Genomic DNA, 16,741 nt, shown 5'->3' with positions numbered 1-16,741 from the left:
AAAATCACAGAGAAGCCAATTCCCCCATTCAAGTACTGCTCTTATCTTAATAATAAACTATCTTACACTATTATTACCTCTATGATAATACTTATAGGTTGCAAATTACTTTGGCTCCAGATGTTGAGACCACTGGACTTGTAGCTCAACCCCCAGACTGAGCTCCCAAGGCTCTGTGTGACTTCCTATGCCACAAGCAGGACTCAAGCACAGACCCTCAGTGCAGCCCTTGAGCTAATAAACACTGCAGGGTGTGCAGAGACCCCATCATTCCCTCCCCCTTCTCCATAATCAACAGAGACTCAGTTTGGAAGCACTCAGTACTGTGCCAAGTAGCTCAGCAACCACTGAGCAACCAATTCCACTTTAATTGTGACAGGAATCACAAATCTATCTCCTGTTTTCTGAGAGACTGTGTAAGCTGATGAGCACAGAAGCAGATCCTACAAAACACTGATTAGAGTCTACCTTGGTCCTATGGAGATATGTTTGACATCTACAGGGAAGATGTTTTGTTCCTTAGAGAAGCCAGGCCTTGGCCTGTGAGTAAAAATTATGAAAGAATTTCTAAATGTCTTGTCAAATATTTCTTGTGAGAAACCAGTTTTGAGAAAAATGTATCAATGGGCTACAATATAGAAAGGAGGAAAGCATCCTGTGAGAAATGCCAATCTGTATTTCCTTGCCAGCAGCTAACTGAAGTTAATTAATTTTTAAATTAATACATTATGGCTCACACAAAAATGTAATTAAATTACATATGAGCCTCCATCCCTTTATTAATCATTCTTGAAATCTATGGTAGTTTCCATAGCATGTTGATATTTTCCCTGGAGTCTCATGGTACTCATGGTACACAGAAGGATTCCTTTCACTTGGAGAAAAAAAAACATTGCATTTTTGCAGCTGAACCACAGGAGAGAAAATTGGCTCAGGAGACTGAGGCTTGCTATAGCACCATTGGATGGGTGCCTCTTGGCAAAATTAGTGTCAGAAAATACTTTACCTAAATGGTGCTTTGCACATCAGGATGTTTGTTTACTCAGGGTTGGTTTTTTTTTTTAATTTGTAGCTATTTAATGATGATTCTTTAAGCAAAATGAGAGCAGTAATAAACCCACTTATTTTGCCCACACAGCACAAGAGATTTTCTATAAATACCACACTCAGGATAAAAATAGCTCACTGATGATTCTAGGGACAATGCCATTACCAAAGGGAATACAACATCCTCCAAATAATTTCATAATAGCAATAGTAGTAATAATAATAACAATAACAGATGGATTTCCTTCCTTTCTCATCCCCAGTTGCTATTTGTTGTCAATCACCAGTTAAATGCTTTATCTCTCTTAATGTTTCTTTTTTTTATTGGCAGAGCATCTTGATGCATTGCAAGACCCCAGGGTTGGCAATTTGGACTCCTGCTGTGTGGCAGCCCCTGCTGCATATGGCTGAGAGAGGCAAGGCAGATGGAGACCGAGTCAGGAGCAAGGCAGCAGCTGAGCAAAGGTCTTGATGCAGGGGCTCTGGAGTCCAAGAACAGCTCCTTAGTCCCTGGCCCATACATAGGTGTGCTGAGACATTTGTTTGTATACATGTTTCAGGATAAAAAAAAAAAGAAACATGTGTTTGTACTCCTAAAGGCACCCAGAAATGCAGAAATTGTGTGAAAGTCAATTAATTCCAAAGCTGAGACTGCTTTGTGAATCTTTGACCTATAAATTGGGGCTCTGATACAAGTTATTGACAATAAAGTCTGGCAAAAAAAAATCAAGTGAATCAACTGTTCAGGGCTAAAGGCTGTCAGAAAGGCAAAGATAAAATGACCTGTTGAAGGGCTCCCATGCCTGATAGTTGTAATACTGAGCTCTCTGCTTTCACATGATCAACTCATTCCTCCACAGACCCTCAGGAGCTGCTAGAAGGAATTTTTTTTTATGAGGTCATTAAAAAATAAAACATTTTCCTCTCCAACTAAAGCACTGATAACCCAACAGGTATCATCAGGATTCTGTGTAATGGACATGAACTCCTGCACCAGTACAAATTACCAGCAGCAATGTGTGCACAACCACTTGAATCATATCTTGACATTTACATGTGCACATTTGGAAAAAGGTCTTTATGCAAAGCAGTCACTGCAAGTGGGTACAAAGCATATTTAAAAGTTAAATAGCCAGAATCTATGATGATGTGCTCTATATATTTGTTTTAGGTGAAATGTAAGATCAGTTTTATTTATTGCCCAAAGGTCTCTCCTGCACACAGGATTTTTATCTAGTAGATCCTTAGCAGACAAGCAAATATGTATTGAAATGAAACCCTTTAAACTAGTTCACTGTATTTCATGCACTCAACACTCCTGTTCTGTGAGACAATGACCATGTTGCATGCTTTGGTTGCTTGGTTACCTTTAATTTGTTGGTTCACAAAGAACCATGAAGTAGTAAATACCAAAGGAAAAATAAAAAAGCTGGAAAAAAAGGCCCTGGCAAATATGCAGATTTTGAATTCTGGTTTTGTTTTCATTTTCATGGGATGCCTAGAAAGGCTTTTCCTGAGTGGCAAGTTTTAATGACAAAGGCAAATTCAATTTGGATAATAACAAGTGCTTTCCTGCACCTTTAGACAGGCCTCTCAGTTGGAGAGGAACAACCTGCTCTGGCAAATAGAAGAGCTACACCAAATCTTCCACCAGCCCTGAAGCCAAGGCCACATAATGCCTTATATGCAAATTCCATTTACATGAAATACAACAACTCCATTAAATCAGGGTTTGAGTAACAAACATTCAGCTTGGAGAAGAAATTGCAAACAGTTTCCTGAAATAAAAAAGAATAAAATCAGTGACACATCCCTCCTTTTTTCATTCCAAAGCTGGTTTAAATCACGCAGGAGACCTTGAGCAAGGGGCAATTGCACCCACCCAGAGTCTGACTGATGACTTTAGAGGACATCTCTTATGACTATTTTTTTTTTCCTCCCATTATCCACATCCTCTTAATTACACTTAGACCATGTAAGGAGAGTATAAGGCAGAGATGAGTCACAATCTCCCTGGCTTTCTCAACTCAGTGTACGTTGTTGACCTTGAAAACCAGGTTCTCTCAAACTAACAGTGCTTACTTGGAGAATAATTTGATTGAAGAAGAGCTTGAAGAAGTCAAAAGAATGGTTTATTCTTTCACTAAGAAGGCTGGCTGTTACCTTTGGTGGCTTGTGCTTTCCATTTCTCCCGGTTCTGCTGCACCACCTCAGTCCAGGTGGCTTTAAAACATTTGAAGTCCACAGTGAGTATGGAGCAGTTGAGTGAGGCACTTCCTTCAGACCCAGTGCTCTTGACACTTGATCTCTTAACTTCAGTGGGACTAATGTTATTCAGACTGGGACACAAGATCACAAAACACAGAAGAAATCAGTATCCCATACACCCAAATATAGCTAAGAAGAAATAATGAAGGTAAGTCTAAATAACACAGTCAAACAGGAAAAACAAAAGCTAAGCTTGAATCCTCCCTTCCCTCCCAACCAATGTTAAAGCAAACAGCACAACCTGAGCCAGTACTGGAAATAAAGGACAGTTTTTCCTACTTATTTTTTGTATCCATAGTCCCTAAGAAATAGAACCACTCAAAGTGTTGCCATTACTTTTGCTGTGCATCTTCACTCCCTAAATAGTCATTGGAGAGTCAGACAATTCTAGAAATAAAATCTGTCACAGAGGCAGCCTCCTAAAATTCACCAGTGGAATTTTAGTGGCCATTAAGAAGAGGACAAGGAGCCCAATCTCTGCCCAGGGCTTGGTCAGGGAAGACTTGAAGTCAGGCATTTGTTTCAGTTACAGACCTTACAGCTGTCTTTCAAGGATGGACACCTCCTTGTGCACATTTTCATAAAGTCAAGTGGCACAGGGAAATATTAGTACTTGCTCTTTGTGTAACAGCCCAAGAGTAAAGAAGTCACCTGGGAGAGGGAATCCTGACTTGGTAACCCTGCTCTAGAGAGCACTAGCCACGTGGCATGTGAATCCCAAGACATGCCTTGTCCATGAAACTACTGAAAGAGTAGCAGTTTCATGGACATGTAATTTCTCTACAATAGCAGAACAGGTTGAATGGAACTCCAGGTGAACTCTGGTGGCACCTCACACATTCACATAACCCTAAATACTGTCACTAAAATGTGCTTATACTTCCCAGTCCTCTTTCGTATTTCAGCCCCATTCATACTTCCAGACATGGAGTGCCTCCCAATGACTCCCTCTACCTTGTTTTTGACTTTAGAGCATGAAAGTTCACCTGATTGCATGGCCACAACCTTTTGTGCTCACTGCCTTTGGAGGCATGGCTCAGGCTCATGCCACCCTCCCTCTTTGCCCTTCCCAAAGCCGGAGCTTCCCTGCAACGAAGTCACGTCCCAGGGTGAGCCGCGGTGTCGGCAATGCAAACATGGGGCTTTAAATCCTATGGAAGCTATATGCTGTGGAAGGCAACCAGGAGGGTTGGTGCTCAGGCAGCGTGTGCAGAGGGAAGGGAGAGGGTGTGTGGTTGTCCACCTGGAACGCCTGAAGCCGGCCATGCCAGAGCGGGACGCCTCCTCGATGAGCGGGGTCACAATCTTCTCGGTCATGTCAGTCAGCACAGTAAAAGTGGGTTCCACGATGAAATCGATGAAACCTGAGCAGAAACACAAGCAGAGTCAGGCAGGATTGATGTGGAGTCACTGCCTCAGGGATGGTGGACAACCACACTGTAAAAGACAGTAAAAAATTACACCGTGAAAGAGGGACAAGGAAATATTAGAAAGGCAAAACATAGTTATATATTAATCCTTGACCCAAGAGCCTGGCTATAGCATACAATAAAAGGTACCTCCTTAAACACTGGAAAAACTGGCCAATCAGAAAATAAACAGATGCATCAGAACATGTTTTATATGAGGAGCAGGATATTTAAGCCAAGTTCCTAGCGGATTTGGATAAAATCCAATTTCAAAAACGCACTCTCTGAAAGCAGAAAATTAATGTAGTAATAACACTGCTAAGCTTTGCTGGTGTGGAGTTCCATGCAAACCTCCCTTACTACACATCAGTGGGTTGTTGTGAATATTCTCTCCCCAGTGCTCTGCTTGTTCTTGTTGATAATAAAACAGATTTAGATGCTTTTCCATCCATTTTTTTTAATATAAAGAAAGGAAAGGAAAAAAAAGGGCCAAATAATTTCTACTTCAGTATACAGTTTGGCAGAGATTAATTTGTGTCTAATCTGTGTGTTGGGAAGGGCAGACTGAAGGGCGCTGTAGCCATAAACTCATGAGATGAAGGGAAATCCAAGTTGCATGGAAAAAATGTAAGAGTGAGCATCTTAGAGTACTTTACAACTTCCCCTAAATTCTCACCTGGGGCAAGGGCTACTTCTTATGTTCATTTTATCACTCCACTTAGCAGATTTCTGAGGGCTGCAGGTAGCCAAGAAAACAACTATTTCCTTAATCCCTCCTAAGGCATCTTTTAAAATATTTGGTAATTATCAACTATTAAGTATATCATAATATTATCATTTCTCTGACTGGGTCATGAGATGATTCTGTAGCAGACCCCAGTGATTCTAGGTGATAAAAGAACAATAAAGGGAGAAGAGACTACATGGGTGAGGCACCTGAATTCAGAGATGCTTGGATCTAAGGTGCAAAGAAGCTGAGCATCCTTCTTATTCCACTTCCCTCCCCTGATTTTTGCTAAATTTCTAAAAGGATGGGTAATTAAATGTATTTTCATCCCTAGCCAGATTGAAAGCATTACTTGCAAGTTCTCAGAATTTCATACTAACATTCTGTAAATCTGGAGTAAACATACATTCAGTCTTATCTGAACATCATAGAAACAAAACCTAGGACTTTATTCATAATTATGTAAATTATGCCATATTGCCAAGTGCCTCCCCCTAACCCGTGTTCTCTCTTCTTACCTAAAGACACTGTGATTTAAATATGGTGATGTAGTTTGCTAATTAAAACCCTTGAATAATGAACCTGAGTTTTAAAACCTATTAATGCTAACGACCATTTTATCATTCCTTTTCTTCTTCAATAGAATGAGTGTGGTAAATATTTCTGCACCCCAGTGACTAAGATGATTTTTACCAATTAACACTGCGTGCTGAAGGGGGATTCCAGACACGTGCCTCGTGTTCATTCATCCTGAGAATGTCACTATGGCAAACACTGGCTAGAAGACAATTTCCCTAAATCCCACCACCAAAAAAAAAAGAAAGAAAGAACAGAAAAAAAGAATTATCATCAGCACTCATCAGCCTTTATCCATCGTTTTCTGAAGCTGTAATTTTCTTTCTTGTCAGCCAAAGGACAAAAAGAAAAGGATGCTGCTACATTTATCAGCTGCAAAAGAGGACAAATGACAACAAAGACTGATCTCCAGTCAAACAAGCTTCCTACAGGCTGAGATGGACAGAAAAGCTTTAACTACTGATATTCTAGTTGGGAAATACAAGTCTTGGCCTGGATTTCTGTGCAATTAAGATAAGCAGCCTGACTTCTGGTCATGAATCTCCTGATTTCTGTACTTTACTGTGGTACAGAAATATTCACCACACTCGTTTTATTGAAGAAGAAAAAGAATGATGAATTGATCATTAGCATTAACATTAATAAGTTTTAAACCCCAGGTTCATTACCTGATATTCAGGGTTTCTTTCATTATCAGTTTAAACTGATACAACAGAAGAAAAAGACAATCTTTCTTTTGAGAAAGTTTTTGCTGTTAGACTGCTTCATTTCTGTGGAAAAAGTCTGTCCTGGAAAACCTTCAGTCTGCATTTGTGAAGATCTTTTGCTAATGAAACTCTTGCCTGGAATTGTGGCATCTGCGGTGACCTTAAAGCAGCAAACCAGCAACCAGAAACCAGTAGAGCCACCAGCAGAGGCTTTCTAGGCACTGTCCCTGACAGAACCAAGAGCACAATTTTATTCCACAACAGACAGAGGTTTTTTTATTTGTGGGAACTGATGGCTGCAGATAATAGCACAATTTGGAATTAAGCAAGAATTTGCTTTTGCAAAGAAATGTAGTAATTACTATTCCAGGGAACAATTTATTAAGGCTGTTAATCAGGTAAATAAACGAATGGGAACAGATTATTTGCCTGAGAATCTAGCCTACATCTTTGAAAGCCTTACCTCAGCAGATAGCCAGAAAATGTAAAACATTTTGATTTGACAAAGGAGACGTTACAGAAAGACACTGCCAATATGTGCAGCCAACTGAGAAATGAAAATTTTATAACGTTAGAAGGCAAGATTTACAGAGCACAGCCTATTAATGTCAATGGGTTACTAAACTGCACAAATCAAATATAATGACAAAGAGTATGTGCCTAAATAAGGCTGCCGTTGCATACTGATGAGTGCCTCTTTTATAAAGGTGGAATTGTGTTGGTGATGGTTTAATTCATCATTAATTTTGCAGTGGCTTTACACAAGGGGCACTGGTGCAGAAGGTTCTTGGCTCTCCCAACCTTCCTGAGCAAAGGAGCACAAAAGAGGAAGACAAGGAGAACTGTTTTCCAAGAACACACAACCCTACGTAGAGGGATCCAGTGAGAACAATGAAAAAATTTTGAACACTAACAATGAAATAGTTTAAAACAGAAACAGCTCTTAGCCACAGATATGAATCTGAACTTCCTGAGGTTCAGGGATATCTTTGTCTGGTTCTTTGAAAGAGATTTCATACTGCAAAGTTTTTGTTTTCCTTTAATACAGTCTCCTTCTGTTTCTGGTCTCAGTTCCCTCATTTTTAGTGCCCATGTTATCTTTCTTTTGCTGTTCCATTTGGTTCCCTGTTCTCCAGCTGAGGTTAGATCACATCTTCTGTCTACTTCACTTGCCTCCTAGGTATAAAAAGACACCTACAAATCCACCTTCTTAATTGCCTCTTTTTTTATCCCAGCCTCCTGAACAGTTTTACCTACTTAGCCCCTCTTATTTTCTCACCTCTTGTTGTCTCATCCTTTTCCTACTCCTTCACTCAGTAACTGGAGGAGAGGTAGAAAAAGTGAGAGATAGAGAAGGGAGAGGTAGAGTGGTGAGTCTGTAAAAAGAGCTCTGCTTCTGAATTTGCTTGGCTTCAGTGAAAAATATTGTTTGCTTTGAAGCACTGGGAGAGAAAAGGTGGGAGGAATAAATGGAAAACTGCACAACAGGTTTTTCCCGGGTCATCAAAGGGACTGAAATGACATTTTCAGATCCACCAATGATACTCATAACACAACACGTTGCCATGTCTGCCTCGTCTTCACAGCTCAAAACCCATGAAGTAGTGTCATAGCCAGGCACTGCAGTCACCTCTGCAGACACATCACAGGCAACTTGGTAGCAACCATGCACAGTGGTGGCATGGAACCACCACAGTAAATTTAATGGTTCCTCAGCTTTTAGACCTTGATCTGGAGAAAATAACACCACTGAGATTTTCCTTTCTTTAAGATAGTTTCAAATGATGAGAGATCATGATCTTAGCCCTATATCCAGGAGTAAGTTTGCTTTTAAGATGCTGCTTTGCATGCACCAAAAGGGACATACCTATTTGAGACTGAGCAACCATAGTAGACTTGCGATCACACAGTGGAGAGAATGGAAGCCCCAGTTCTGCTTCTTTGTCACCCTGGAGAAACAAAATGGAGAAGAAATTAGAAACAGACAAGACACATTGCACTTTGATATCTTATGTCACCACTGTAAAAGCCTCTCATTTTATTGTCAAGACTGATTTTTCAGGGGTTGCACTTCTTTGCAAGTCTTTTTCAGTCTTTTGGGTAAGGAATTTACAGTGCATGGCTGGCCAGACAGATTAGTTTTTCCTTCCAAAAGAAACACTGTCATTTTTCTACAACAAAGTAACCTGCTTGCTTGAGGTCCAGTGAGCAGTAGATATTGTCTGCTGGAGGGTGGTGGTAAATAGCTCCTTTTCAAATGCAACCTGTCACAAGTAGGGTCCTCTAGGGACAAAAACATTATGATGTTCAACAAGGAGAAGTGTGAGGTTTTGCACCTAGGGAAACAAAATGCAGGAGTGCTGCCTGGCTGGAGAGCAGCTCTGTGGAAAGGGACCTGGGGGTCCTGGTGGACAGCCAGCTCAAGATGAATGAACAGTGTGCTGCTGCTGTGGCAAAGCAAACCTATAGGATGCTGGGCTGCATCAACAGGGCATCACCAGCAGAGAGAAAGAGTCATTACCCCACTCTACTCAGGTCATACCTGGAATAATATGTTCAGTTCTGGTGCCTGCTATGCAAAAAAGACGTGGACAGGCTGGAGAGGGTCCAGAGAAGGGCCACAAAGATTTCAAAGGTCTGGGAACCTGCCATATGAGGTAAGGTTGATAGAACTGGATTTGTTCAGCCTTGAGAAAAGAAACCTTAGGGGAGACCTTGCCACCATGTTCCAGTATTTGAAGGGTGGCTTACAAAGAAGATGGAGACTCCCTTTTTAGAAGGAGTCACATGGAAGAGACAAGGGGAAATGGGTACAAGTTACTCCTGGGCAGATCCCTATTGGACACAAGAGGAAAATTTTTCATGATGACAACAATCAACTGTTGGAATAATCTCCCCAGGGAAGTGAAGAAGTTCCCAACATTGCACACTTTTAAAAGTCAGCTAGACAGGGTGCTGGGCCATCTTCTCTAGACTGTGTTTTTCCCAGGAAAGGTTGGACCAGATGATCCTTGAGGTCCCTTCCAGCTTGGCATTCTATGATTCTGACATCATCAACATCTTACAAAAGTGCTTAACTACAAAAGTCCAAACATGCTTTCCAGCCCTCAGAACTGAAAGTGCTTTTCTAACATCACACCATGGTGCAGAAGACTTGCAATCTTTCAAGGTGCATATTCTCAAGAAAACCTTTAACTTCTTTCAGTCACTCTACAACATATGTTTCTATGCTGAGAAGTTATATAGGATGACATAGTTGCACTAGTCCCTGCTGAGCATTCAGATTTAAATAGGCTGTTAAATATACTATAGAATCAATTCCTTAAATCAGCAGCTCGCTTAAGCTGTGCTGCACATCTTGCCAGTGTTCTGACTAATGTCAAATGGAAGCTTTAGCTTTCCAAAGCCAGCAAACTGACCAGAAAAAAACTTTTCTAGGCATAAGGAGAGCTGAATTCTCCTTTTGTTAAGGTAACATACATGAAATGGGGGCACAAGTGCTGTTAGAGCTTTGGGTGAAACAACAAGCAATAGTATTCTTCTGTTGGAGAACAGTTCTGCTCTATTTTAGCAGTCTGATATATCAGGGTAAAAGAGAAACCAAACATAGAAACATTTCCAAGTAACATTCCTTTACTGTGTCTGCTGCACCCCTCAGAAAATTCACCTTGCAATGCCAGCTCTTAGCTAATCATTGTTCTTTTCTTACTCCTTATAGCTCTTAAAAACTCCAGTTCCAATTGAATTTTTAAAAAAAAAAAAAAATTAATTTTTGTAAGGAACCCCTTTCTGACTGCTCAGAGAGATACTTGACTTCTTCTAAGCTCTTTGGACATCTCCCTTGTAACTATGTAAAGTACATGAGTAAAACAAACCAATCCATGCAAGATGCTTGCTTTAAGAGATGCTCACCATGGCTGCTGAATGCAAAAATCAGTATTGTGCTCAGAAGCACCATTCCCACCTGCTACATGGTTCCTTAGTGTAGGAAGATCTGCACCACATCAGAAAATACCTGGAGGTAAGCTTAAAGGTTTTTCTGAAGAGGGAATTAATACTACATCTGAATTTGGAGCTAGAATACAAGTTTGATATAAAACTCTACCTCAAAATTGAGGTATTTGTCATTCAAAACTAAAGTGCACTTTTTTGGTTGAAACGAAATTATTCTTATGAAAACATAAAATAATAATTTTGCCTCCATTACATGTGTTAAAGATCAAAACTTGGGCTTTTTGTAGTCTCATATCTAGCTAATCTTAATTCTCTCATCAGTCTTTAAGGGACTCAGCGCTGAAGTATTTTAACACATCTAATATAATATTGAGCTAAAAAAGCATAAACATGCACAGAATTTTCCCCAAAATGTATGTAAAATTCATCCTACCTGCATGAGCCTCCTGTGTGGCACCACAGAGGCATCTGCAGGTATGATCTACCTGTTTCCACCTAGTAAACCCATCCTTGATTTGAAAAACACATCGAAGGATTCATTTTAAAGCAAATTCTTGCAATGTCCTTATTAAGAGAAGATTCCCACAATGCCCTTAAAAACAGATGCCATTTTAAAATAAAATTATTAAAACTTTTAAAAATTGTCATATATTTTTCCTTTTTTTTTCTTCATTCAGATTTACTATAAAACATGAAGTTATTGAATTTTGGAGGGAAATTAAGCACTTTGTTTTCTGCTTGGTTTTGTAATTTATATTGTGAAAAGTAAACTAAACATTCCTAAGTGCTCTGTTTATTTTTACCTTTTTTTTTTCCCCCTCTTTAAATGCTTTTGATTAGGCACTTGGGGAGCTCATAGCTGTTACACAGAGCTTAATGATTTGTCTAAATTTGTGGGTCTGTCAACTGGCAGTCCACTGTGAGCTATAAACTAGATTGGTTCCCTTCATCTAAAGTAAGAGTAATGCATTTTTCACTTCTACCCCAAAAATGTAAGTACAGTTCTGCAAAGTACAGCTACCCAAATCTGTTTTGTATGGTTCTGCAGCTGAGTGGAATGTCTCATATTCTAAATTTTGCTAATTGGAAACACATATTAACCTCCCAAATTAGAATTCCTGCTATGTAGATAATGTCTGTATCTACAGGCAGTCTGTCAGAGGCTAACTTCTCAAGAGGCAGAACAGCCAGTGCCAGGCGAAAAAGCTTCATATAATTTAAGGGGTTTTTGTGTAAATCAGAGTAAAAGCAAAAGACCTGTGTTCATATTTTCCTACTTCCTCACCCAATCCTACACGCTCCCTCAGTGCTGCAGAAGCAGAGAGGAACTTCCCTAGAGTTACCTGTCTGAAGAACTCCTCTAGCAGAGACATGGTCCAGCGATGATGGAGGTCCCAGGCCTTGGCTGGATGACTGATATCTGCTGTATGCAACAACAGTGATAAGGCTTTCGGCTTGTCAATTCTGAAAACCCAAAAGGATCAAACAAATTAATTGTCTGCTCTTGCCGTGGGGAATGACAAAAATCTCACTCTGGTCTGATAGAGGTATAATTCTGGGAGGCTCTGGCCAGACCTGTGTCCAGCGTGGAAAAAAATGACCATCACTCAGGGCTTTTTGCAGCATAAGAGGGATTTTATGGGGAAGAGCTGTGGACAAAATATTACAGCTCCTGGTGGCACACTGGGAAGAAGAAAAGGCCTTCCCCATATTGCTCCATCTGTCATTTCCCAGCCCTTCCCCCAGCAGATCTCAAGTTGTTTTCATCTGTCCTCTGGTTATGGAGCAGGCCTCTTGCAGAGGTGGCAGCTGATACCATCTGCAGAAGAGCAATGTCTAAGTCATGTTCTGCAGATCCTACCACCTTGAGCCATACGTAAGCTGTAGAGGTCACTCAGCTGGATCATGTCCTTGATGTTACCCTGATAGGCAGTGGGAAATGCCCAGGGTAGCTCACCCCAACATGGTGACCTTTGCAAGCTTTGGTCCACCAAAATAGGGATCTGTGTATAGGGGGGTGCCAATCCACTCCTAAGTGAATTCATTCAAAATTCAACAGCAGGAAGAGAATTGATGTGGACATCAAAGAGAGTGAAGACCTCTGGAGAGGTGCTTTTGAAGTCGAACACAATGGCAAAGCAGCAGCTGAAATGCAGCCCCTGACTGCACAGTGCTGTGAAGTGACTCACCCTTCTGGCTGCTGCAAAGCATTCTTCATGGCTTTGATTTGCTGGAAGTGACAGGACATATCAGTGGCCAGCACCATCTCAATCACTAGAGCTCTGAATTCCCTTTTGAATGGCATCACGACGAGAGGAGCAAGGAAAGAGAAACACAAAAACCAGCATCAGACACACTCCAGTTTCTTTTGTTGTCTTTCTGCAAATTATTGATGCTATTTCTGCCTCTGTATGTCCCTGTTCCCATTATCCCTCTTTCAGGGTTAGGGAAGAGGATGAATGATTTTCTACGTGTGGAAGGGCTGCAAATTAAGCCAGGTGGCTTAGCCCTTGCTAAGAGAAATGCTAGATGTTATCTGAGGAGCACATTAATAACAATACTCCTTTTTCAATTAAGCACAACATAGATTTCTTTTATAGGGGATTCTTAGAAGGAAGTAAAAAGACTATTTCAAGCCTTGACATGAAGTAGGTGAACTTTGAACCTCGAGCCTCTTGACTAAAACTGGTTGATACTTCTGCAAAAGTTTAATCACATTATTAAAGGAAAAACAGCATGTTAACAAAAAAAAATCTTCTACTATATATGATAGAAATATGCAGTCAAGACCTTGGAGAACCTGCATTACTTCCCTGATATTCATTCAAACTACTCCTGTATGAATTTGTTTAAGATTCAGTTGAAATCCCTTTGGAGGTAAAATGGATGTCCAAGAGATTTTAAAATTTCAGGACATTCTGACCTAGCACACAACACCACTTTATTTCCTCTTTCTCCCAGTTCTGCACTCCACAGGTTAACAGAAGAACAGCCCAAGGTTAGCACACCTCAGCTCAGGATTTGGGACATTCAGAAATGGGTCAGCTTTCATTTAAAAAGAAGTTACATTCTTCTTTTCATTAATGTTTCATGAAGGACATGGTCTATTTTGAGCATGTTGCTCTTGCCTCCGGTGGCCGTGCTCAAGTTCAAGCCCCAAGCCACCACTGTGTCTACCCAACAGCATTCAAGATGATGGCTGAAAACAAACTAGTTTTAAAGTATTTTTACTGTTTTTTTCTTTTTTCACCAGTCCTGATCAGTTCCCTGGTCTGACTCATTCCCAGCAGCACAAACATGTTCATCAATACAAGCAAGAGGAGAAGCTGAATGCCTAGAAACAAACTTCTACAAGGAAAGACTGTGAGTATAATGTGGGAAAATTTAGCAGTTGGGACTATTCCTTGGAAACAGCAGACACTTCACTACATCCTCTGGAGTGCAGCTCCATCAGAATGGTCTGCATGGGACACTTTGTGTGGGGGTTACTGCAGTAGGAACACCAAAGCGAAGGGCTCAGTGCAGGAGAGTGAGTCCCTGAATATGCACATCCTCTGAGCCCTGCATGGATTTCAGAACTTTATTTCCTCTGAAACAGAGGAAAAATCCTTCAGAGACATTAAAAAAGAAAGTATTATTTTAAACTTGGAGAGTTGTTACTTCAAACATCAGGCACCAGAACAGCAGGAGACTTTGAAAGGTGTGTGGACATAGGTAAGACATGAGAGAAAATCCCAAAAGACACATGCTAGAGGATGACAGGTTTGTGCATTGGTTGCCAGGTTGAGATAAGGTTGAAACACATTACAAAGAGAAATGAAGAAGGATATTTTCCCATTTTCCCATTTCTTGGTCCTGCTCCCCAGTCAGATTGGAGCCCAGTGTGCACTTGGCTCTTTTGGTTCTCATGGCTCTTTCTGCGAAATGAAGAAGGATATTTTCCCATTTTCCCATTTCTTGGTCCTGCTCCCCAGTCAGATTGGAGCCTTGCATGGGTCTTTCTGCTCTGACCAGCTTTAGCACTTTGTTTCTGCAATTCTCTTCAGAGTCTACACAGCACACCACAGTGCTGCAGTCCCCAGAATCTTTGCAAGAGATGTTTCCACTGAGGTATCACCGGACTACATTTGATGATGCTAATAATGCTGAGAAGCCTGATAAAGCTTTCCATAACATTCCTTCAGAGTGACCTGTCCTTAATTTGGGATAATACCTTTGTATCAGAGAAGCACTGTGTAGAAAAGCAGAGGAAAAGCAACACAGCTGAAATAGTTTCATCATCTTCACCCTTCAGAAAACAGAATTTATTTGAAGAAGAAAGGAGGCAGGAGAAGAGGCTGCACTACTTCAAATGTCTACACGTTCTGTGAAACGATGCAAAAGTGTCTCACTGAACACATAGGCTTTTAATTATTATTATTTACCTCTGATGAAGAGGCTCTCTCAGGCTGATAGAGGCAGACATGCTCTTCAGCTCTCCTCCAGTGAGGCCCAGGCCATGTGCAAACGTGGTGTCTGGCACAGTCTCACGAGCAAGTGCAGTTTTACGGTCTCTTTACTACTGACTTTACATCTAAGTACTCTCAAGCCTTGCATTGACCCACATGTCAAAGATCTTCATTTCCTCTTGAGAATAATTACTTCACAATTTCACCTTTCTTGTCTCAGAGAACATTGCATCATATTTTTGGATACTTTGTTGGATGTCTCTTTGCTCCGTATCAGTGTCCACTTTAGAGGTGTTCCCTAGTAAGGAACCCATGTCCCCTTGCACTCATAGGAAAGGGACAAGAAAAAGGCCATTTTAGATCGCTTAATCCCTAGGCTAGGAACCAACAGTGACATCTCCTGAAGCCAGTGATTGAGTTAATTTTGTCCAGTTGAAGTATCAGTACTTTATTCTCATGGAAATGAAGAGGAAATCCACTATATTCATGGAAACCTTTTCCATGGGTGATTGTCACTAAAGGTATAAGACTCAGAATGACCAATTCTGACTACCTAGAAACCAACTTTTACAACAAAAGGGTGTGATAATGCAACCACCTGCACACTACTACATACAAAAGAAGGCTCTGACCAAATTTGTCTTCTGTCAAAAAAAAAATCAAATTTTCTCCCAGCAACCTCAAAAGGAATAACACTGACAAGGAAGGCTCAAAATCCTTTGAGGGTCAAAACCCCAACCAGTTTTACTGACAAAGTCAGTGTTGCATTAAAGTTTGCCTCCCAAGCTGTAGCACAATACAGAGTTAAGGAGCTAAACACTTTCCAGATGCCTTTTTAATCCTGTACTTGATGATAAAGGGCTTGTGCTAAACATACCCTGTTACAATGAACTGCATGGAAATTACTAACAATGAAATACAATGCCAGAAAAAACATCTATAACAGCAGCTTGGAAAGCATCTGTGCACTTTGCAGTTTATTTTCTTAATTCACTGTGATCTGTTTTTGTTACAGTTCCTTCACTTTCTTGTTGATGACTTGCACAAATGGGATTAATGAAATGAGGCAACTCAACTAATTTTTGGATATTTAATATGCAGAGTTTTTAAGTTGGGAAAAAAAATGTAGTTTAAGTACTAGTTAGCATTCAACCCTTTTCTCCTTGACTGTAGCCCAAAAGATCTTCCAGTCTCATCTGCTTTCCTTACAAAACCTGTGCTCCCTGATTTTCCAGCAGTAACATGCAACTCTGATTTTCCACATTTCTTTCCTGAAAATACATTCCCTGACTAGATCACTGAATACCACAAAAGTGATAAAATCCACAGACAGACAACTAGGATTGACAAATCCACTGCCCATCTGATTTTTTCTTACTAGTAACATGAAGAAAGGAGTGAGAGCTCAGCTCAGAAGTGCACTTAAGAATTTGCTTTCCAAAGCTCATCACTCAGTCCTTGAGAGAGATTTATCAGGTATGTCTACAAAAATGAAGTTTGGACACAATTTAATAGTTTCCCAACATCTCCTTCAGCACTGAAGGCCCTATTTTTGAGTGCCAGTCTGGGCAACTCTTGGTTTCTTGTTTTTTTTTCCTCAACACC

General features: G+C 40.5%; 1 protein-coding gene across 1 annotated transcript in view; it reads right to left on the bottom strand.

The window, feature by feature from the left end:
* Window positions 1–16,741, bottom strand: part of PDE1C (phosphodiesterase 1C, calmodulin-dependent 70kDa) — a gene marked incomplete at both ends in the record, with an annotated part of 206,414 nt that overhangs the window by 4,352 nt on the left and 185,321 nt on the right. The window contains 5 exons of the mRNA XM_008947576.1: window positions 3,211–3,386; window positions 4,559–4,679; window positions 8,602–8,683; window positions 12,032–12,152; window positions 12,878–12,979. Coding sequence (XP_008945824.1) covers window positions 3,211–3,386; window positions 4,559–4,679; window positions 8,602–8,683; window positions 12,032–12,152; window positions 12,878–12,979 — 602 coding nt within the window. The remainder of the gene's footprint in view (window positions 1–3,210; window positions 3,387–4,558; window positions 4,680–8,601; window positions 8,684–12,031; window positions 12,153–12,877; window positions 12,980–16,741) is intronic.

The sequence above is a fragment of the Merops nubicus genome, unplaced genomic scaffold (genome assembly GCF_000691845.1).
Source record: "Merops nubicus isolate BGI_N331 unplaced genomic scaffold, ASM69184v1 scaffold2309, whole genome shotgun sequence".
NCBI lineage: Eukaryota > Metazoa > Chordata > Aves > Coraciiformes > Meropidae > Merops > Merops nubicus.
Note: the sequence above shows the minus strand (reverse complement) of the source record. Positions and strands in the feature narration are given on the sequence as shown.